We start from the raw sequence: 25,034 nt of genomic DNA, 5'->3' as shown, positions 1-25,034 counted from the left end.
TTTGAAAATATCTAACTTGAAACCTCACTTCCGTTAGTAACAGTCTTTACACAAAATAGTGAATCAGTGTGACTTGGTAGTGCTCAGTATGATAAGTACTTCAGACAGACATCAGGCCGATATTTTTGGCCACTATTGATGTCTTTTTTCTTGCATTAGTATCTGCCTGTGCAACCCCTTGTTGCGCCCTCTGTTAGCGATCCATTGTTAATGTTTTGTTTTTATTTTTTTAATATATGATTTTTCATTTTTGTTTAAACTGAGACATGCAACTGGAGGAACAAAAAAGCAGGTCTAAAATGGGCTTCAAAATGTCAGCAGTGCATTTTGGGGATCGGTTAGCCTGATGTGAAAATAATCAGTATCAGAATGGCCTTTAAAAATGTGCATCAATTGAGCACCGACTACATACCTCCATTTCCCCCCCAAAATAATAAGTAGCGCATGCATTACAAGGTGAATAAAAATTTCAAGCTGTGTGATAAAACAGGTAATGATTTTGGTGCAACACTTTAAAAAAAAAGACAAGATTAAAAACTATATTTATATCCTGCTTTGTAATCCAGGTCAGAAAAATTGACTTCTTTGCACGTGTGTTAAATATCAGCTGTGATCTCCTCTGCTCTCTTTGCTCTGACCTCATGGAGCACTTTTAGGATCAGACAGGTACAACTCTCTGTGCTTTTGAGAAAGCACTAAGGGAAGCACCTCACAGTGCGGTTGAGAGACTGTAACAGTACGAGGATTTCTGCTTTCAGGGGAAGTCGCTTAACTTTTCTGAAAAGTTCCCAAATAAAGTGGCAATGTCGATAAGTTGACAACACTGGACTACTGCTTCTAGCTTTCCTTGACTGTTATGAACAGTGCAGCACTGCAGCCACCAGTAATCCTTATACACTGGCCAGCTGCACAGCAAGACAGACACGAGCCAGTGGAGTTGCTTTCTCAAAATAAAGTAACTTATTACATTTCCTGTTGTTTAAAACTCTATAATTCAAATAAGAGCATACATATTCAGTATGCTATACCATATCCTTTAGATTGTTTCAATGTATTCTGTATGGCTTTATTTTCCTGTGGCAGTTTTCCAGAATCAATTACTTGAAGCGGAAACCCTATAATACAGGAACTAAATCAGGTCGATATGTGCATGAATTAGACTGAAATTAATTCAACTTCAGCAGAAAAACATGTAAGACTATGTGCACTGAATAGTTGATTTAGTTGTTTTAAGAACCTCCCTTGACGTAACACTTGCTTTGAATTCGTTTTATACTAGTAAACTAGTAAACTTTATGCTATTAAACTAACAATAGGATATTTTCCTGGATAAGCCTTTAAGACAAATCTGTAGCTTTTAACTGTTTTACTCTCTACACCCTCATACTGATCAAGAATTGCTCTTGCCAAGAGTGAGAGCCTTTTTAGCATGTAGGAACACAGCAACAGAGACTTCACTTACACTACATCAGTTAGACTTTAAAGGGTAAATAATCTTATCCAACTTGGTGGTAAATGGACTCTTGGTTTATGTAATATGCAGCTCTTTTCTTGTTAACTCGATCAGAGCAATCTGTGCCATTTTATTGATAGGAGCTGGTGGCTAAAGAGAAGATGAAACTATGCTGAATTGGTATTAAAAATACCAATTAATGCCTTGAAAATACAGACAGATTTGTTACAGGTGCTAAACCAACAAATACATGAACACCTGCAGGCAGCTACAGCATAATTCACTCATTAAAAAAAAAAATCCTAACAGTTGTTAATATTTTCTAGTTTCTAAAGTTATATTACTGTAGGTCTGCAGTATTCAACAAAAAATTTTGACAGTATTTTTTTTTTTATATTTATGACAAACTGGTTGTATTTATGGCATTATGGTTACTGCCATCTCCCTTTTCATCATTTTGACGCAACAACACTTCCTGAGCTTTAGGATAATGGTCCCTATCATAATAAAACATTTATGGTCATAAAGAGGACAGACAGTCCATCCAGCTGCTCAAACATTGAAAAACAATTTTGAATGTGTGGCACATCAAACATAATCCAAGCAAGGATCTCAGCCTTCCTGTAATGATTATTGAGTAGTATCAAAGAATCTGAGGTCAGTCAGAAATGACCTGGGGTCCATTTTACTAAATCAGTGTTGAATACGGTATTTGCAAAGTACTGCTTGTATCAAATATTTGTTATAAAACCGTATTTAAATGTCAGGAATTTATGAGCAGAAATCTTTCAAATAGAGCTGACTGCATGGTTTGACTATTAATGCAGTTAAACAGCTGATTTTATCATTTAGTGCTGTCATTTTAGGTTCATTAATAAATATTTATTTAGCACTGTGACAATCTAGTTTACTTTCTTGTTCGTGCTGATCCAGGAGTCCTTTTCATTTTTTGTTAAAAAGTGTGCTAAAATAAGCTCAAAACAACAAGCCTATTTGCACTTTCTAAAAGACAAATCTCTTGGTCCAGTGATTAGTCCAATCTAGCAAATATTTGGGACCTTATTAGTGCAATTTTTACAGGCTGAACAAAAAACTGAAACTGAATCATTCTCTTGAGATATGCAAAAAAAAAAGTATGAGTCAACAAAGGCCCAATCAGGGATGTCTTTCTCACGACTTCCAAGTTTCTCTCAAGATCTGGCTTTCCTGTTTCCTTTTTTTTGTATTTTCAGTCGTAAAACTAAATATTTTTACAGACCAGGACCAGGTATATTTTGTCAAATCTCAAGTTCTGATCTTATTGAGTATAAAATCATATGCCTATAATGATTTTCTGATGCATCTCTTATGTGCAGTTAAATTCCAAAGGACTGCAAAACAGTAAGACGATATCTTCTACATGAGCTGCTACAAAGTCTAGACACTGTTTCTCTAACCTAATGTGACCTTTCAGCTTGTCAGGTTGGAGATATTCTGTGTTTAATTACTGCCCAATGGTAAATCAACAAAGGTATATGCTGAGCAGAGAGAGGGTTGGATAAGTTTGATCAAAAAGATTAACAGCATGCTTTCTTCAAATGTGAGCTTGTGATTCCACACTTGATGAGCTCAAATGAATTTTTCCATCAGCAGGAGTGTGCTTATCAAAATTCAAGATTTTATTTGGGAGTTGGGGGGGTATATGAGTGGGAATGTAATTTAGTGAGCGTCTCAAAGCTGAATCTCATTTGAAAGTCAATAAGTGAATTGAGTAATAAAAACTGTGCAAGGTTTTGAGTCTGCCATTTCAAGGAAGACTATAAAAATGGATTACGGATAGGTTTCTGTAGATAAAAGATGCAGACGATCTTGTTTCAGGTTATGTTTCAAAATCTTTTGCTTATACACACAATGCAATAAAATACATTTCTAGTTTAGCCGACTAAAAGACACCCATTTCTTTGCAAACCATGGTGGGTATCAGGACTAAAGCAGGTAAACCAATCAACAGGAAACTAACGTGGGAAGGGAAGGATGTTATGAGACAATAAAGAAAGCCTCTACAGCAGGATTGCCCAAAGTTTTTGACATTTGGGCTAAAGTCATCAAGTAAAAGCACATGCAGCCCAATAAAGATTATTTATACAAACCCAAAAAATAAATATCCGAAAACTTTTGTGAATTTTTCACAGACCTTATACAAAAAGGGCACTGATACCATTTATAGTCCATACATCCATTGTCTATGTACATATGTAAATAAATATTTAAATCCTGTATAGCACTTCTGGATAAGTGCAAACTACATTTCGTTGCTTTGTACTTGTGACGGTGTAATGACAATAAAGTTGAATTCTATTCTATCTTCAAGACTCAAAATAAGAGGCAATAAATTGTACATGCAATATTATTTTTTTTGGTAGTTGCATTAAATTAGCATGTTGAAGCTAATCTAGAAAGATTGCTGCACAAATAGGTGTGAAATCCGTTTTTATGCCAGCCATTAAAATGTGAAGATTGTGTGTTCTACAGACAGTTTGAGAGTGATCATGAAAGAAAGATGAGGTTGAAGACAGTTGCCTTTGTCTGCTTATTGACAACTTCCCTCCCATCCTTTCCCAACAGAGGAGCCACAATCAGATAGATTTACAGCTGATTAAACTCTAAACAGCTGGATTTATCTCCACCAGATCCTCTCAACAGCAGCCTGATCCAACATAGGTAGGACTATAATAATTTAATAATACATAACCATGCTTTGTCCACCACCTCATCATCTATTTGCAAGCTCTTATAAGTATTTAGCCAATGAGTCATGGCAAAACAACCACAGACATTTTTGAAGCACTAAAAAATTAGAGAAGCACTAAAAAAAGTCTACTCATGAATTAATGGTTATTGGTCATTAGAATATATTCTGCATTTTGATGAAGGCAAATATGCAAAAAAAAAACAAACAAAAAAAACATGCAGTCTGGTGATATGCAAACACAAATCAATTTTTAACTTCCTTGAAGAACTGCTCTGCACATAGAAAAACACCTTAGCACCTGTTTTAAGACTCACAAACCTTCTGAAGCTCAGGCCCTAAACAAAGAATACTTAAAAAAAATAAATGTAGTAATAAATGGATGTGTAGATTCAAACTTTAGAAGAATTTTGCTTTTCTAAAAGAAAGTTAAAAAACTGTGTGCTTATGCATTCAGTTAAAAAAATGTGGATCATTTGAAAAAAATAATAAAAAAGCAACCTTTTAAACCTGAGTCGTCCTGCAATATTCTTTTTAGATGGAAAAGGAGTTCTCCTGGGAACACATGCAAACAAGCCATACATGCACAATTCTTCTCTTATGTTCCATTCATGAACATAAAAAAAGGAATAAAAAATTATTGGGGATCATGTTTAAGTTAGGCTTAATGAGATAGGTATATGTATTATTCAGATAGGTATAATTTGTGTGTGTGCATATATAGAAATGATGCAATTATATATATATATATATATATAATTGCATCATTTCTATATATGTATGTATGTATTTTGTTTTTAAGTTGTTTTTTTTTAAGTATGCACAATGGAAGCTGATTGAGAAAGGGTGGAAAGGACATGTGACAAAGGTAAGCTGGATGGGAATCAAACCCATGACAGCCTTGTTGAGGACATGGGTTGCATGCTTAACTTACTGTGAAATTAAGCTTAGGTGGAAGCTCAACTGAAGAAACTAAATTACTTGCCTTCATCGTCAGAGGCTCACCTGCCTCTGACGCAATCCGATCGACTTTGAACTGCACCACCACGAAGCTCAATCAGCATCCAGACCTCATCTTAGAAGGTCCTTCAAATCCACGACTCAGCCTGCTACAGAGCCAAGCACAAGCAGTGGTTGTGTTATGTCTGATTTTGACTCAGATGACCCCTATTCAACCCATCTCCATCCTCTTCTCCACCATCGTAGCAAGCTCCATCTGGCTTTTCCATGGTGCTTCTTCAACCTCATCTCTATCAGAGTGTAATTTCTCCCAGACTCCTACTACGTTCCCTGTCGAATCTCAATCAGTCCGGCAGAAGACTGCCATGTTGAGCCTGGCTCTGCCAGAGGTTTCTTCCTAAGGGGGAGTTGTTCCTCCCCACTGTTGCTTCATGCTTGCTCATCATGGGCAGGTTCATGCAAACCTGTTTTTATCCAAGCTAGACATCCATCTTTCGGGTCCCTGAGTGAAGCACTAGTATAAGCTCTTCTAGATCTCACCAATTCAGCTCAAGCAGATCGTCTCACCAACCGGCAGTCTATGGACTGAACCAACTTCATCTATCTCCACTCCACCACCAGTTTCAGGCATGGGGGGGAAACATTCCTGTTGTCATACGCCTGCTTATGCATACTGAGGTAAAATTCACCACTAATGTTTCCTGCCAAGGTCTGAGCGCCAAAGTCTTAAAACAATTGTATCAATAAAATTGTTCTAATTGTCTTTTTCTTTGAGTGTGAGTTTTTCAGATTGAACTGTTGGAATATAAAAATTGTTTGGAGAAAGTCTAATAATCCTTTACCAATTGTTTACAGCAATAACTCCTACTCATATGTTATTGCAGATGTGTTTTCTCCTTAGTCAAGTTTTCTTGACATGGCCATCTAAGAGCCAATACCTCTGGATTGATAGTTAAGCTTCCACTTGTAGATGACGAGTTAATGAATTCCTTTATTGAACTGTATGATGCCCTTGTTTTAAATCCAGACAGCAGCAGCAAGTATAAAAACCGGCGGTTTATTTGGACTTTTGCCCAAGTCACACACTTGTCGTCCTTCAAAGAAAGTCAGCTTAATTGCATAATTTCTCAATTTTTTGTGGAATGTCAATGTTTCAACCATGTTTACTTTTTTCCTTTTCTTATTTGCAAAATCATCTGAAAAAGCCGAAAGGAAACCAGCAGGTGGTATCGCTGACATTCATTGAGCGTCACTTTAATTATTAATTTAAATGCAGTTGAGGGTGCAGACAACAAAGAGCTGAAAAGGAATAGCATGGCAGAAAGTGAGAAGACAGAGAGGAAGGGCAGTGCATGAATTATACATTTACACCACAATCAGAGGAGCTTTCCTTATTTATGAGTTTAAAAAAAAGGCCACACAGCCCAGCCAGAATTGTGCTTAGTCTTCTACTAAAGGCAGTAGCAGTTCATTTAATACTTAATGACTAAAGCTTCAGACACACACAGGGGACAGGGGCTCATTTTCTTACCGGTCCTCCACTTATGTTCTCTTGTGTTCTGCTGTGACATAGAGTGGAACTTAAACCTAAGTTATCACCTACTTCTGAGCTCGGTTGGCATTTCATCAAAATTAGACTTAACAGGATGTATCCATCACATGGAGTCAGATCGGTGATAAGGAGGCCAGCAGGACCTTTGTTGAGACGTGGCATGGGAAAACCAAACCCTTTCAGCTTCTGTGTGAAAAACCCGAAGAAGACTCGTTGTATTTGCAACTATCACACATAACCTTGAACTGGCAAAACACTGCTACCGTTTAAAAAAAAAGTTTTAAAAACCATTTAGTTGATCTTATGTTTTAAAGTCTTTTCCAGGGAGGCAACATAGAGAGTGCTGGTGTTTACTCAAACTTCACAGAGCATTAAATAAAAGTACAGCCCCTCTTTGTATTTTGATGGCCACCAATGTATTTCTGACATCACTACATTTAGAAATATTCTTGGTTTGGAAACTACAGGTTCCTGGGTGAAGTATAAATGAATTCTATGTAATAATGGGTTTGGTGGTCGGAATAAAAGAATTTAACTCCCAAACAATGGCCTTTATTCACAGTTTCCAGACAGGAAACGGATAGAGGCGCGCAGCCAAAGTCCTGAGGTCAGAAGTGGTACAAACCACAACAGCATAAAGCAACGCCGTGGGTGACCCCTTAAGGCTTTTCTCTGGGAGGTGAGAGAAAGCATTGGATAGACTCGAGCATCTCTCAATAAGGCAGCACTGCCTTTAGTGAATGATTGTTACTAAACCTTAACTTTGTCTACATGATGGAAAATTTTAGCTTTTAATCCATGTAGGTGAACTCTGGTCCTTCCAAAACTGTTTTTCAATCCTCCTACATATGAACTGAATATACCGTAAATAGAATGAAAATATCCTTTATTCCCAAAGTGAAGAAGGTCAGATAAGGCAGTCGCTTTATTTCCACTCAATGTATGTCTAAACCCAGCAGCATACCGTAGTCTCTTGGTCAAAACTTAACTTAGCCATTGCTTTATTTAACTTGCATATAAAGAGGTATATATCAAATTGGTCACCAATTTCAAAAGTGCAAAATAATGTACTGGAGTGAACCCAGGCCCAAGGACTGTCCTTGTGTGAAAACACCATCAATTGTCAACAATTTCTTTAAAACTTCTCAGTTATCTAGAAGTAGGTTTTAATAAAAAAATTAAAAACTAGCAGACTTGAATAAGAGCAATTTGAATTAAAAACTGTAAATAATGTTGATTTACATCTGATTGGTAAATCTGCCCATGGGGAAAAAAACAGATCCTGTCAAGTCGATGTGAGTCTGTGGAGATTAAGATAAAAAAACAAGATAAATGTTTGTCCTTGCAGTGGCCATTCAAGCTGTCTAAATCCTCCTCCTTCCCGTCTCAAATCAAATGAGACTAGACTTTGAGATTCTGTCCCAAAGTAGGCCAACAACACGAAGAAAGCTTTCCTAATCCCATGCTCCGGTCAAATTCCAACACCATCTCCTTTAATTTGCTTTTTCCAAAGTTTCAAAGATGCTAATCCTGCTTGCCACTCTCCAGCGTCCAATTTGGATTCTGTCTGTGAGTGGTGTTACTTCCAGATAGAGGAATGTTGGACAGGCTTCGAAATAGAAACACAATACAGTCTGCACTCTTTAAGGAGTGAATGGATTCTCTTTTACTTGTGTTTCTAAGTGCAGAACAAAAAGGGCAAACCTGCGCATGTTGAGTGGGGAAACTTTTCCATCTGCTTTGCTGGGGGAAACAAACAGAGCTGAATTGAAAAAAAAAAAAACATTTTTTTGTATTGCTCATTCCTTTTTAGTCAGGAAAGTATAAATCTCTCTGTTCAAGCAATCATCTCCAAGGTGGAGGTTAAGGAAGCTGTTGATCGGTCAACCTTAGGTATAAATACTACTTTCAAATCATTCTTGAAATTGTCTTTCATAATCTATGTGATTTATCTCTAGGATCCAGCAGCTTTTGCACAGCTGGAACGTAGCAACCCCTCCATCTTTCAAGCACATCAGCTATAAGATTCTTACATCCTAATCTTCCTTTCACCAATAGGACCCTTGACAGCATAGACAAAAATATCAAAGATTACAAATAAAGCTGCCAGATTGTTTGTTTTTAGGCTTTAGCATCTCTGAGATACGTGAGGTCAAGAAAAACAAGGAGGCAAACTCAATTTCACACACATTTCAGCCAATACATCAACAGATTGAGAGTAAACACTTGGCCGACAGCAGATGTGTCGGTTTGACTGGTCATTATTCCCGAAAGAGGATTTTGCAGCAGCTTTGATTGCATTAATCCTTCAAGAGAATGAAATCCTGTCTGACAAGGAGAATAAAATCAGGCTATCTGTGAAAGTTGGATTATCGCGAAAAAATAAATGACCGGCATTTCAAAAACATACATGCCCTGCGAGATAAGGAAAGGGAAAGAGGTGGAGAGAGCATTTCTTTCTCTGTGTGTCATGTTGGATCAGACTCAGAGAAGGAGTTTCAGTTGCAGTTCCATGAACCTCTTTGCTTGAAGCTATATTTTTATTTCCTTATCGATAGCTTCTTTAAAAGTTGAAAAACAGGTCTTCATTCGGCTTACCAGAGTTTCCTTTTAATTTTGTCTTTCCTGGTGTGCTTAGCAATGTAGGCAATTTGTGTAGCTAATTGACCTAGATAATTATTTTTCTTCTTTTTTTTAAATCCTTTTCAAAAAAAAATATTGGTATTTCAAAACGCATTCTTTAGTATTGAAAGGAGTTGTAAAAAAGTAATTATATCAAGTGTAACTACATTGAAACCATGGTCATTTTATCACATCTTGATATTCACATACTGCCCTGTGCCTACTTTGATTAAATACCCTCTTGTTGCCACGTCTTTGGTATTTTTTTTTCTGCTGTGGGGGGTTTTCGTTCCCTGCTGCCACCCACCATGTGAATAATGAGCTGCACAGATAGCAGCCAATGAAGCGACCCCCCCGTTAGCCAATGAAACTTAACAACCATGTCCAGATCAGGCCTTTCCTGCTGGGACTGACCAGCCCTGCTTCACACTCCTCTGCCACCCACCCACACACCACTCTTTCTGACACTCTGCCTCCTGCTAGATAAAGCAGGATGTGTTCAGAGAAGCTACAGTGTAGCCTCTTTGCGTGATCACCAACTGAAAGTAGAATAATCCACACACACACAAAAAAAAACTGCCTAGGACCTCTTCAGCACACACAAGAACCAATCCAGCCAAAGCTGACATGAGAGATTGATTTTCAAGCCTAGCTTGCCCCGAGGCGTTGGTGTTGGTAATGTGACTAACACAGTGCGTTACTATGAATGTCTGGCCTCAACATGACCAAAAGGTTGCTTTGATGTCCGTCCAAGCACCTAACAATCCCAGTCATGCCCCAGCTGTAAAACTACCAACCGCCACCCACTTCATCTTTTCAGCGCACCTCAAAATAAACGTTCAAACCCAGAAGGATAGAGATGAACACAAAAGAGTTTCAGTGACTCACTGCAGTACCTGCAAAGGAAAGTGTTTGCTTTTTCTAAACTCACAAAGCTACAGAAGACCCTGAAAAAAAAAAGAAACGAACAAAAGGCCAGAAAGGTTGATCATTTCATTTTACCGTGAGAAAATGTAGGGGGCTGGTAGGGAAAGGGGTTTGGTTGTGGTGGGGGGGGGGGAGTGACAGTCGGCTTTGAAAGACACTCTTGAATGTGACATAGTAGCATTCCCATTATTGTTATTGGGTAAAACCTTTCCAAAGCCTCCAAGACGTGGAAAAAAAAAAAACGAAACGCAGATGTAATCAAAAGAGTAAACACTTGCTATTCCTGTGCTGGAATCCGCAGCTTAGGGTTCAGCTTGAAAAGAGGGTTTAAAGGAGAGACATCTAGAAAGGAACCTTTATTTGCTGTTAAATTGTTACTTAGGCGATGCTAAATTTAAAAGCCTTTTTATTTGTTAAATATTCTAAAAGAAGAGTCAGAGAAAGTGTAAATAAAAAACTGTTTAAGTTGCTCATTACTGAGATTATTCCAGTTTAAAGGTTTCCAGCCCCAGCGAATGAGAATGTCTCATCAGTGTTTGAAACAAAACTTGACAAAGATTCGGTTTAACCAGAAATATTTCTTACAGCAGATCAAACAGAGCTGAAATTTTCGGATTGCAAAACCGAAATAATATAAAAATACTTTTTAAAACTCTGCATGCATCCTCCACCACTCCATTTGCCATATGTAGATAAAAAGTTTTCCGGTGTTAAATATAGCAAACAATTGGAGTAATCTTCACATTAAAAACAACTGTCACAGATGCAAGTTTCTAGATTTCCATCTCAGATGGAACAGGATTTACGCAAACGTCAGAACTCTTTAATTTCATAAACATATTAAAGGCAATGCGACATTAACTAAACCTGAGATTCTCACCCTCTGTCTGTCTTTTGGTCATTTATAATTATTGTTAAAACATTGAAAACTTAAAAAAGGAAATCTTCATTTGGAATATTCGTTTTCTATTTGATAAAATGATGAAAAATACAAGAAAGAAGGCTCTTCTGTATAACTATGTGTCCAGGAATTATGCTCAGTTTGCACAAAAGCAAACCAACAGAATTGAGATCTTTAGAAATGTGTTATTTAGAAATGTCAATGGATCATTAAAATAGCAACCAGAAATCGATTTCAAATGTTTTTCTATTAGACTGTCCTTTGTTTCCGTTATTTATGGACACACGTTTGTAGATTTTGTATGATCCCTTGGTTGCTTTTCTTCTTTTACATGTTCATTTGCACTTGAATTATCTTATTGTGTTCTTTCATTACAGTTTTTTTGTATTGATTGTTTGATTGATGCATTGATTGTCTTGTTTTATGTTTTGTACTTTTTGATAATAAAATAAACATCTTCTGGCTGTTCACTGCAATAAAAGTACAACTCTTCCCCGTGGACATCCCCATTGTTGGCCATTTTATATCAACACGATGTTCTTTCCACGCATTCTTTTCCGAGAGACATTTTAGTAGTGAAGCATGCCACATTTTTGCAGGAAAGCATTTTACTTCCTTAAGTTAGTCATAGCAACGATGTGGAACCTGTATCACAACCATGTTACAACCCAAAAATGATCAGTAACACCTTGTTTTAATGATGGATTAAGAATTTCAATTTAGCTTTGAATATTTATTTTCCCCCAACAGTGGCTGAATGGCGTCATTTTTTTTTACAAGATTAATGATTTTCATGCTTTGGATTTTTCATTGTAGATCTTCCCCAGGAAATCAAACAGGGAGCTTAAATAGACACATAAAATTCCTTAATTTTTAAGGAAAATGGTCTGAAAAACCAAGACATCTAGCTCAAGAATCCAATCTATGAAAGAATACCATTCCAACTTGGGAACAAAAATCCTCAAAGAGCTGCAAATGAATGGATCTCCAAATGAGTGTATTTAAAGACAGTGCTGAAAATACATTAAATCAATGCAGGGACCCAGAAAACTGTTGGGGCTTTTTTTCAAACTTTTAAGAAGTTCATGAAGGAAGTTTTAATTCCCCAAGTTTTGAGCTCAGTCGTTGGGTCGAATATATGATAATATCTCATGAAAATGCCTGCTGCGTGCTTCCTTCCCCTCTTCCTGCTGAATGCAGCTTGTCTGCTGGCTAGGTGGTACAGCATGGTAATGACTTCTCAAATGCCACCTCGCTCCATTTCGGAGAGAGGGGTAAGCAGGTTAATTAACATGACAATGGGGAAGCCTGAAGACAGGGTCTGACTCCAGACGCTGCTTATGAGATGGCCAAAATGACTCTAATCACAAATGGAAATGAAGGCTTTGATTCCCTAAAATGCATGTTTGTTTTTTTCTTTTTTTCTCTGTGACTTTTCTTCCAGCGCATGGACTATCTCCCTGAGTGGACGAACCTTCTGCCCCAACACATTCACCCTTAGATACAATCTTTGTGTCTCTGTTTAACTGTAAGCTGTTCATGAAGTCAAGAGGCTAATCGAGGCTGAGGAGCTATTCACAGGGGGCCCCACTGTAGTACAGCAGGGTAAAACTGTTAACGTGGCAACAATGGCTTCTTTTTGACACACACCCTCCAAGTGGGTGCTCCAGTCATTGATTTGGAGCTGAAGTGTGGTTGATGTGTGCTCCCCAAACATTGACTTCTTTCTTCAAATTAAACTTAAGCACCGTGCCCTGGCTGGCGTCCCGACTAGCTGAACCAAGACCCTGGATGCGTTTAAACTCATTTAATCTGGAGAGCCCTCCAAACTGGACTGGCAGCACAGCAGAGCATCACGTCGCAGCTGTGGAGTGGCAGCACAAGCATGTCATTATTTTTAAGGGCTTACATCAAAATCCAGGCTCATACATTTAAAGCTTAGACGTGGTATGAAGAAGTGCTAACTGGGGAGGATTTTGGACATTCACAGAGTGTCAGTTATATTAGCTTGCTGATGATGAAACCAGCAAATATCCAGGAAAGCACTTTTTTATATATAACACTGAGGATTGATGACTAGTAGCTGATTTCAGCCAATGAAAGTGAACAGAAGGGAGACTGCCTGCAACAGATGTTTCGAAAAATGAGACTTTCTGTGTAAGCAACCAGAGGAGAAACTTTACTCATACAATTGCCTAAAAAATCTAATAAAAGCATCTCATTAAGTGATATAAAGCAGATATTTCTTCTGTGTCATCTCTATTTGGTGCACAGAGATATATATTCCTACAAAAATAAATCTAAATAAGTAATTTTTCTTGAATTGAGGAGGTAAGTGAGTCACTTTGCTAATGGAATAAGACAATTTACATTCAAAATAAGAAAACATTATTTCAATGTCTAATTTCAAGTGCATATTATCTAATTGTCTTGTTTTAGGAGTACAAATCCTCATTTCATTGGCAGAACGTTTAATTTTCCTGGTCAAATTAAGGGTAAATGCTCTTTATTTAAGACATTTTTACTTATTTCTAAATCGTTTTTGCAGTGTGATTATTCTTCAAGCTCAATCACACCGGATAGAGCCCGCGTGTAAATAGCAGTATTCCAGCCTTTTGGATTTATGTCTGGACTTTGACTGGGCCTGCTTTGATATATGTCATTCCACTTTGGCAGTATGTTTAGGCCTTTGTCCAGCTGGAAGGTGAACCTCCGCCCCAGTCTTAAATCTTTTTTCAGCCTCCAAAAGGTTTTCTTCCAAGGTTGCACTTTTGGCTAGGTATATTCAACTGTGCATATAATTGTTAAAACGAACATGCTTTGAGAGTCTGCCGTGCTCCTCTTGTCTGGCAGGCACCACTTGCTGCACACAGACTGTGACAAATTGGGATGTTGGGTGACAAATGGCCGAATCAACAGGACACGCCTCCTGAGAAGAGCTTCTGTCCCTGAGACGCTGGGTGTGAGGACAGGAATGGAGAGCATGAACAAGGTTAAATCCTGGTAAAAACTTTTCCACCACCTTATACGTGACCTGCGTGGTTTGTCCCTTCATATAAATGATGCTGCTGCTCGGACAGAGGAAAAATCTAGTTCAATTAAATGTTTAATTGAAGAGTGACTGGGGAATTCAGTCGTCTTAGCTAAAAACTTAAGACAACTGAAATCCCTGGGTTTTATTGGAAAGTACTGGATAGAAAAAGCCTGAATATGCTCTGCATTATTTCCTTCCATTTCACAATCAGGCTCTACTAGTCCATCACATAGAATTATAGGAAGGTTGACTGAGGTGTGCAGTGGAAATGTGACGAAATGCAGAGTTTCCAATCAATGCTGTAAGGTACATTCCATTTTAAGGTTCAACAGGGATGCAGAAAGAAATGTAAAAGAAGTAACCTTCGCATTTGAACATGCAGCAGAAAGCACAATCGCTCTGCTGTACCCGAGCCAGATGCAAATTGCATAGGAAGCCATTTGAAATTCAAAAGGGGGGAATCTACAAATTGAGCACAGAAGGTGAATTTTGCAAGGCATTTGATACTGGACACTGATTGTGATTAATATTAGCAGCACACATGAAGGAATGTTAGGCAACTGTGTAAACCTGCAGCCTCGCTATTTTTCAACATCTATCCAATTAATAACAATCAGTTGGCGCTAATTCTCGACATGCATTCCTCAATAAATTATGTCTTTGGATAGAAGAGTTGATGAACACACTGAGGGCCCACCTGTGATTTATCACAACCGTTAGAAAAACATTTGTCCTCATAGGTTAGCTTGATACATTTAGGAGCAAATGAAAGGAGAAACAGATACAGGGTCTTGTAAAAATAGTCATATCCTTGTAACTCTCTCATATTTCTTTTAATGTATCTTTTAGTTATATTCTGTGTGACAAACAACGTTGTGCATAATCGGAAATGGAAATATGAAATTTATTTAATAAATGATTGCAAAGTGTGGCATATGAGCTTGCATTTATGCTCAATATCCCAATAAATCATCTACAACATGAGTAGAGAGTCTGTTTGGGATTAGCTCTCCTAGGATAAAGGAGGGGGAATTGTACTTGACACCTTGTCTGTTTGAGACTCTTCTTTTGGAGAAATACAGTGAGTTCTTCCAGCTTCGGTGCCCAGTTCCAACACTGTCTGCTAGCACTGATCAATGGGGTGGTTGACACTTCTTGTCACAAAACTACTGAAGAGGCTCCCAATACTTTTAGACTACATATCAGGTTTAATGTAAGGGTCCTCAGTAAAAGACAAGACCAAAGTACTCTTTAAAAAACAGCCAAGCTTGGCCTGCTAATGGCATTTAACACTAATGTTATTATAATATGGAGGGGATATTTAACAGTTTCTTTTCTTTTTTTTATTTTGCTATAACTGAATTTGAAGCTTTGTCTTTAGGATTTACAATAAATACAGAACACATCTGAAATGAATGATTCTACGCTAAACAGTGGATTCCTCAAAACACAGTTTTGTACAAATCAAACATTGTTCTTTTTTTTCCAAGAAAGGCTTGAATGCACTTCTGACTTCATTTATTTCCAGCAAAAATATGGACCAAAAATTTACTAAAAATCTCTTAAAACCTGAAGTAAAATGAAAGTGAGATTAATCTGATGCTTAAGTATAAAATGTGGTCAAAACAGTGATCACAAAGTGATCAAGAAACAATTTTATAAAACTTTCAAACAACACAACGCACCTTTGAAAAAAACCATTAACATTATATGTGTTCTTATCTCTTAAATGAAATGGACGCTCTAAATTTACTAAAGTTATCTAAACAATTCTGGATCACTGTGCTCTGATTACAGGGTCCTTAAAACACAGCTTGTTATTTATAAAAAACTATGAAACTCTTTATTGTTGTAAAGACACATGTTATTCAAAATTTCATTAAAAGTATATTTCAAATCTCATTTCCTTTTGATCTGGTGATTCCAATATTGCAAATTGTCGGGTCTTTTCAGCTGGATAAATACTTTAAATCATCCAGAGTACAAGCCTGGGGGAATGGAGAGGGGCAGTCAAGTAAAAGGATTGACCTCTGGTCAGATCAGACATAACTTGAACTTTTTTTACTAAGGGCAATACACAGCCATGTCTTAATAAAAACGGTGGGCACATCATTATTCTCTAGGATGGCTTTCTTCATCAGGGTTAGTCGGGTTGGGCATCATTTAGTCACCTTAAATATACATAAGTCATCTTAAATCTCTGTCTTATTACTTTTTTTCCTCGTGCTACTGTATATATGTGGACGCACCCTATATACCCCATGCATCTTTTCCTCCTTTTGGCACCTTCTTTTGACTATTGAACCAATGTGACAAGTGAATTTTTCCACTGTGAGATCAATAAAGTCTATCTTATAATTAAAATTTGAATGTTTCTGATTGCTAATTTTGATTCTGGCTCCCTTTGATTAATGATTCTGTTTCTTTTAAGAGGAATGATGATCAAATTTAACATGTTTAAAGAAGTTGGCTAATCAGAGTTCTGTGTGGATAAAATAGTTTGACATTTTAATTGAACTTTACTTACTTAAACATTTAACTTTGTGCAAACGCTTCTATAAAACATCCCATGGTTATTTTCAACCAGTATATTAATATAACTCAAATGTAAATAATGAATTTTCTATTTACACAGTTTAAATTTCATATTACCGGTAACCTTTCTACTTGAGAAAAATCATTAAAACCCTTTCCTATATCCAGTATCTGATGCTGCATGTACTAATGCCATATAAGACCATTCTATTATGTTATTTACCCGATTCTAAATATGGTGCAGTGCTTGGCTGAGTGCCACAGCTGGAGGAAAACCATTGTGTCGTGATATGGAAAGTATCCCAACATATCCTCAGCTTTGTTTATTGCACCTTAGGTCAACTTGACTGTGAAAATTGTTTTACTTTTATAGAGAGAGGAATAATCAGATTTTTTAGCTACTTGGTCGCTCAGTTAGACACTTAGACAGATTTATTTTGTCATTTTGTATACACGAGTTTATACAAAAATATATTTAGTTTAAAACAGATCTAGACAATTTCATTTTGTGCAGTCTTGAAAAACAGTAAAAAACAAAAAAAGAACAAAAAAGTTATATAAACAAATGACTGTATATTTACAGTTCTGAACATTTATATATATATATATATATATATATATATATATATATATATATATATATATATATATATATATATATAATAACCCATTTTACACAAAAAAACACAAAAAAGTTAGTTGGTTTCAAAAAAATTCCAAATGAAATAAAATGATCTAGATCTAGATGAAAGTGCTTTTCATTCTTTAAAAGAGGCAAGTATCTGTTAAAACACAGTAAAATGAAGAAAGGGATAAAAAGGTTTTCATTGTGGAATATTTACTATGAATGCAAGGGGGAGCAAACTCCCTTAGGTAGCCTAACTTTGCACAACACTGGTGTAGGAGGTTCAACCATTTTAGCTGTACACCACCTGTTGCATAATATAATCCAATCAAAAGTGTTGCTCGAAGCCGACTGGTCATGTCTTTAATCAACATTAAGACACACTTTTCAATGCTGCCCCACACACACTACAACCAATTCTTCTTCTCTGACTTTCAAGCAGCTTTTTCTTCTTGTCGGCTGACCGGACATCGAAATTAGGAATCGCATATTAAAAATTGGAACAATTATGAGAAAAGGGAAAGGTTAGAACCACTTCCAATCTAATCTGGATTCTATACAATATTCTATACAAAATACAGCCCTATCCTGAAAGAAAAGCTGCAGGGGGGTGTAAAGGACTTTAAAACAACCAGAGCTACAACAGAATAAGAAATGTTGTTTGTGTCAGAACAGCCTAATCAGAATCAGGCTTAAATGTAATGCATAAACTGTAGGGAGACTTAAAACAATAATATTCAAAGAAGCAATAAATCCAATCGAAATAAGCTTGATCTATTTTGCGAAGATTGAAAAAATAAAATTAAAAAAAATATCAAAATCACAGAGTCGAAAAAAGAAAAAAATATTCCTTCGATGTGCAAAGCTGAACACACTGAATATATATCTTCATAGGAGCATAAATATATACAGCATGTATGGTATATTACAGAAGAAAACTCAGATTTGACTGTTAACATGAGGAGATGAAAGCAGCTAAGCGCTATAAACAGCCTTGTTGATATGACAACATGGATCAAGCTCAGCTGGGGCGTCTATCCTTGCGCTCAGCCGACGGTCTTTACAGAACATTTCCGAGGGCCCCATCAACGGCTCCGGGAGAGTCTGATGGAGTATGTCAGCACCATCTATTCAGTAGAGCTGTCAACGCCAGCTTTGTATTAACCATCTTTCAAACGAGGCACAAAACACAAACAAGCCCTGAGGGACACGTGTCATAATAATATATTTGCCAAAGGTTCCAAAGGATATCAACAAGCAACAAGAATAAAACACAGGCAATAGCATCTTGCTTTTCTACTTCTTTAGTCTCTTCAGATTTCCCTTTAGTTGTATTCCAATTAGGGGCAAATAGGCATCAACAAAAGCAGAAGCAATTAAGTTAAATGCTCTTCTTCTCTCACGATAGTCTGCACCAGGAGTTCATGATGTTTGCTGTGGAGGCATGAAAAGACTGGTCCTGTCGTGACTCGTAATCTTTATGTTGTATTATTCTCTGATAATGAGCCATGTACGCGGCATGCATATCATTCATGAAAAAAAACGAAACCACATTACCTTGGAGCATTGCTTGTGATTCTGGCACCACACCAACGAGCCATTATTCTGCAAACGAGAAGGGAAAACATCATTATTCATCAGGAGATACTGTTGAAAAAACATTTGCACCGATCAAGTCATCAAAATGCACAGAGGTCTTCTCTTCTGTCACAACATATATCCTCACACTGCTTAGCCTGAAGCACGGCCCTACTGGTGATTGATTAGAGTAATGTGTAAGTCTGAGTCAGAGCGTCTCCACCCAAGGAGGAGAAGTGGGTTGCAGCACACCTCTGGTCAGTTTCAGGAGAGCGCGGTGACCTCGGCTCCTCTGAGGATTTGTTTGATCTCTCAACACACGTTCCTGAAGTCAGCGAGTGCAAAGCTGATGTAAGCAGTACTGGGTAGACTGCACATGCTCCATCTAATTTCTTTCAAGGTGGCTCCTCTTGCCCTCCTACAAACCAAACACTTAGTTCACACAGCTAAGCCTATTCTTAAAGAGTAAGTGTATAAAGATGTAAGCTTATCCAGTAAAGGTTCAAGAGAGGTAAAATCAGCTGTCCAGGAGGTCAATTTCCTGTAGCCCTTATGGTGAATTGCTTTGTTATTTTCGTATAAAACAGTGCAGTCTGTTAGTCTAAGATCTCTTCACAGGTCTATGGTCATTTTCACCAAACCCAATCAATTTCAAATACATTACTACCCTGTCTGCTGGTTGTTTAGTACAGACTGAGCATTACTCTGTACCCCCCAGAAGGATATTTCATAATTAACATCTAATTTTCTATGTCTCAGCCATACAGTACTCTAAGGAAATGTGGACATATCAGATCAATTAATAACATTTAAAAGCCCGGGGGTCGCTATCATTATTATAGTTTGCTTCAGTGGCCTCATCTGTCATGACCTGTAAAATTAGAAGGTTGATATAAACTATTAATAGCCTCAAAGATGATTTTTATTTTCAATGGAAACTGTGTGCTGTTAACATTCACTCCTAATTACAAGAAACATTTTTAATTAGACTCATCTCCCTAGTCACAATTCTAAGGCAAGGCAAGCCCTGAGTCTTTATAGCATCAGGCCGTCAAGTCTTAGTCTTATTTTTTTCAGTGCAACTCTGAAACTTGAGTCCCCATCTCTGATGGACATGAATATCTGCTCTGATAAGACTGCTCCTATTCCAAAAGTGTATTTTTCAGGAGCTTCATTTAAAATCAATCTAGGTTTCATGTAATAGATGTGGGCAAGAAGTTGTCACCTACCATATAAACAACTTAATCGTTGATCAAATGTACAAATTAAGCATTATCTATAATGTCCTTTCTGGGATTTAGTAGTTTTTTTCTGTTTTACTTAAACAGCTCTAAAAGCTCATCGCCAAGTTTGAAAAAATTTAGGTTCATGTAGGTATTATTTGTGTGCTTCTACAATCTAAAAACAGTTTAAGAGTTGACTAAAGCACTAAAGAAACTGAGTACTTTCCTCATCAAAAAGCTACAAATTTTTGAATATGTCTGGAACATGTGATCCATCCACTGTAAATATAACACTGTTTCTTGCTTCTCTGCTTCCCATTTCAATACCTCTAAATGACTGATGAGGGATCATATGCTAAAATTCAGAAAGTTCAGAGTTCCCATAGAAAAGTTTGTTCTAGTCAATGACCTGGAACATGGGTTGGGATTTGGAGGTTCCCAATTCTCTCCATAAAATGAAGCTGTGAAAAGACGTCCCAACTTCAGGGATCCACAAGCAAACTGTCTGCTTTGGTTCAATGTCAAGTTCAAAGCCTTTTCTCACAATGTAATCCAGAAGAAATTTCCCACGAGACCCTGGCAGGGAAGTTATCATTACAGGGTTTTAATTTGACAACCAGTGCCAGTAAGTGTGTGCTTTTAAAGTCAAGGATAGCGGTCAAATGGCTTCAAAGGGATCCCTGATTGGACGGTCGTGTCTTGAGAGAATCTCCCTCACAAAAAGCGGCTGATAAGGATGAAAAATATATAAAGTCTGAGCACTAATGAGACCTGGGATAGTTGTTTCTGTTCCCAAGCAGAGATGAAATAGGAGCTCGTTTGGCTCAAGGGTTTGTTGTCCATCAGTTAGCTTTCAGTCCTTTTGGGGACATAGAACACCTGTGCTTTGTTGGGCCAAATGCGGATTAAATCATTGTTTATTACTCACCAGTGCATCATTCTGCTCAATACAGCACGAGCAAAGGCCTTGTGGAGTTCACAATGATTTTTATTTAAATGGCAAGACCCACAAAGCCAAACCCCACTGGTGTCACAATAAAACTCAGACATTTACCCTGGCAAGCAAAGCCTTCAGATAATTTATGCAGTTTGTCACAACTGTAGACTGCATCCTAAATCATCGGTCCTGTTTCTGACGCCTCTCGGCCCCATTCATCAGCAAAGACAGGAGCAGATCCGTAAAGGAGCTAATTTTGCTGTGTGACAGCATGCCCGTTACAGAGAGGCTCAGCAGGATGTTGCCCCAGCTGTCCAGACCTGACCCCACCATTTCAGGGACCAACGAGGGAATAATTATAGGTCAGGACTTCATCCCCCTGACTCACCACGACATTCCTCTGCTCTCCGAACATTATGCAGAGCTGACGAGTGTCAAGGACTTCAGCGAATGAATTCTTTCCAGATATTCTCTGATGCGACTGGGAGTATTGGCGGGAGGGGGGGTCGATAGGCTGGGCAGTGAGTCTAAGAACGAGCAAAGGTGAACTGAGCTGTATTGGTGACAGAAGTGTGACTCGAGGAGCATGTAAAGAGGACGTGTATCACAGACATTCATTATGGGTGTTGTCAGCGGACGAGTCGGAGCAGGTGGCCAGAGGCGTGTTGCATTGTCTAGAATACTGAGAGGAACTAAGAGGACAAAACTCCTTTTATCTTCGAGGATATCAGTCCTTCTTTTGAAATCGTAAATCTCCTTTTCTTTGGGGCTTTTCACCAGGATTAAATGCATCCCCTGCTTGCATTTAGTCTTGTCTATATAATTTCTACCTTTAAATAATGGAAAGCACCCCCTGGTCTATTAGATACTTTATTTAGTTCTTGTCAGGAGAAAAAACTTCAAAGGAAAGCTAACGTGTCTTTTACATCTCACAGGTCTTTAGATAACTTCAGCTGCATCGTAATTTATCAGAACTAAGATAAAAGGCTGAAACTTTCATATATATATATATATATATATATATATATATATATATATATATATATATATATATATATATATTTGAACTAGTGGTATTAAGCAGAAAATCAACTGGATTTATAGTTATTTTATAAAAATTGGAACGTTTGACACAACAGCAAAACTTTTCCATCCATCCAACTTCTATACCTGCTTATCTTTGACGGGTCATGGCATGGGAGGGGGGGGTACCTATTCTCAGCTCTTAAACACAAATGGCGGGGTACACTCTGGTCAAGCCAACACTCCATCACGGGGCGATACAGAGACACACTTAAAAAACAACAATGAACCCACACACTCAGTCTGAAGCTTAATTTAGACAGACTAATTAACTTGTTCATGTTTCTGGAACAAGAGATGAAGCCTAAGAATCTGAAAGGAGGAGGCACATCATGTTGACAACAAGCAAGCTGCGTGCTGAAAGGCCCCAGGACACGACTGAGAAGAGGACCTTTACAGCTGTGCCACATCACAGCCTGAAAAGTATTTCTTACAGAACTCATCATCAAATGAGATGTGAGGGGATGATGAAAACAACAAACTAAACCATTTTGTCTACCACACCTCTGTGGTTGTTCAACCAGAAAGTGAAAGAGAGCAAACAGTCAGGAGACAACAGGAAGGCTGAGGCAAATACAACAACGTTCCACTGTTTTATCCTGTAGAGCAATGAGTATCTGCCTGTTATGAAACATTTTAGATTGGGAAACAGTGGCAGCATTTTTAAAATATTGTTTTTGGGGGAAGAATCTTCATAATATTTGCTATAAATTGTAAAAGAAGATAGTTTAGAACGTCAACTCCTTGATATAATTACATCTCATTACATGTGAGCAGGAAGGGTCAAAATTATATCTCCAGTGTCATTCTTATATTCTTTTATATGATAAAATATATCATAAAGAGCAATCAGAAGCATCCAAAATCCAGAATGACCAAGCACATCTTCAGAAAACGGAGAATCCCCAAAAAGCCACATAATAATTGATAAGTGTATCTCTTTTAATCATTAATGCAATCAGTTTCAGAAAATGCATAAAAGAAATATAGAAAAGCAATATTAACATCACTACCACAAGGTGGCAGTCTGCAGACCAATACTTTTCCCGCTAGGCATGCTTACTACCGTAAGTTAAAACTAGATGTTAGCTACGTTATTTCTTTCTTTGCAGTGAATGAGGACTCACTTATCCACACCAAGTCTTTAGACATGCAGGGAAATCTGTTAATCTTAATTGTTTAAACCTAAAAAGTAAATTACCAAAAAATAAAATAAAATAGGATTCTGATAGATTGGGTGTGAAAGATGCATCCAGTCCTTCGATAGTAATTATTTCTCAGGGCAGGAACCTCTAAAAGCGTCTGAAAGCAAGTTCAATGTTAAGATAAAAAGGTGCTTCAGAGATCTCAAACACCTGGTTTAAAGTTGTCTCCACGATGGAATGAGGGCAATTTGTCAGCTAAGGTACGCCAGGGTGTAGCAGCGCTGAGATTTACAGTCAGCACTGTCATGATCCTAGAGCACACACACTCAGAGGTTAAGCCAAGTCACATAGCCCTCTATTCATCCGCTGTCTTCCCTGATGAAAAAAAACCCACACGAGAAGAGCAGAGGGCTGTGGTTTGATCCCCACCGCAGGTTGTTTCATATCAAGAGGCGAAAACAACCGAAAGCCTTTCTGTTGTGCATTTCGCTGCGCCTTAAACACAAATCCATCAAGTCAGACGCTCAAGAGTTTCACATTAGATTGGAATTGAATGAGTGATTTTAAAATGTGTGAGATTTTTTTATTGCTTTGAATGTAATAACAAGAGCTCATGGACACACCTTGTTTTTGGCTTCGCACATCCCCACATAAATAATCCACTACAAGGCCGATGCTTTTAGAAGACATTATTGCGCGGGGCTCCCAAATCGCTCTTAATATTTAAAAGTGTCCGAGAGCTAATATTTATGGTTGGGTGTTCCCCCAGTCTGTCTATTGTACTGGGGGTGACAAGTTCCCCAAAAGTGGAGTAAAATGTCAATAAATCTGTGTTTGGAAATGCTATTACATCAATAAATCTCCATTTGCTATAAATCTGACAAGCAATAGACTATCCATGAGTTTCCCAACTCTGCAGCTTCATGCTTGTTTCCATTTCGCAGTAATTCAGAAATGCAGCAATTAAAACAAAGCCTCTCGTTTTGTCCTGAATCAGACGTGTGTGTGCTCACATCTGTAACAACATCGAAATCCTCCAATGTTCGCAGAATGATTTAATTAAGGCCAATATTAAAAACAGAATTCAGCTGCTAAACGTGTTAAAGGGTGCAAATTATATTTGGTTCCGAGACCTAAAGTAGTAGCAGCTCATATTGATTACTGGATGCTGAGCAGAGACAGTAAAACATCAGGAAACACAGGAAAAGGAGCTCTGTTTTGACATACAACCGAGACATTTCATTTCCACTAAAATGGAAAGCATTGTGTGTCTTGGTTTGCTCAGTGAGTATTAAATGACCCCCCCGAAGGATGTCTGAGTTGAATTAGGAGGTCTGTCGTCTCGATCACCGGTGTGGAGCTCCGAGCTGCCTGCTGGGCCCGTCACTGTAATAAGACCTGAGAGGAAGCAGATCCACCTGTAGGTCTGTGCTGACTGAGCAGGGGTGGCTGCCGTGGCAACGCAACACACAGGTTTACTACATTTAGCCTAGAGATGCACCAATAAATCAACTCCTAATTGGGAATGGACAGATGTCTGTTTTTCTGCGCTTACCTGCAAACAGCAGCTGAAAAAATATATCAAACTTGATCATTTTTAAATGCACAAAGAGTAAGAACACCCACAATTTTAGTCTTACAGAAACATTGACTAACTTAGCCATTAGGGTTGGTTAAAAAAAAAAAACATACATATATATATATATATATATATATATATATATATATATA

At 37.7% G+C, this 25,034-nt stretch overlaps 1 protein-coding gene across 1 annotated transcript in view; it reads right to left on the bottom strand.

Moving 5' to 3' along the window:
* The window catches only part of anos1 (anosmin 1), a 67,569-nt gene that overhangs the window by 39,550 nt on the left and 2,985 nt on the right, over positions 1 to 25,034 (bottom strand). Inside the window, exon 2 of the mRNA XM_015395713.1 lies at positions 18,895 to 18,942. Coding sequence (XP_015251199.1) covers positions 18,895 to 18,942 — 48 coding nt within the window. The remainder of the gene's footprint in view (positions 1 to 18,894; positions 18,943 to 25,034) is intronic.

This window comes from Cyprinodon variegatus, unplaced genomic scaffold, assembly GCF_000732505.1.
Source record: "Cyprinodon variegatus isolate N-32 unplaced genomic scaffold, C_variegatus-1.0 Scaffold754, whole genome shotgun sequence".
Lineage (NCBI taxonomy): Eukaryota > Metazoa > Chordata > Actinopteri > Cyprinodontiformes > Cyprinodontidae > Cyprinodon > Cyprinodon variegatus.
This window is presented reverse-complemented; position numbering and strand designations above follow the sequence as displayed.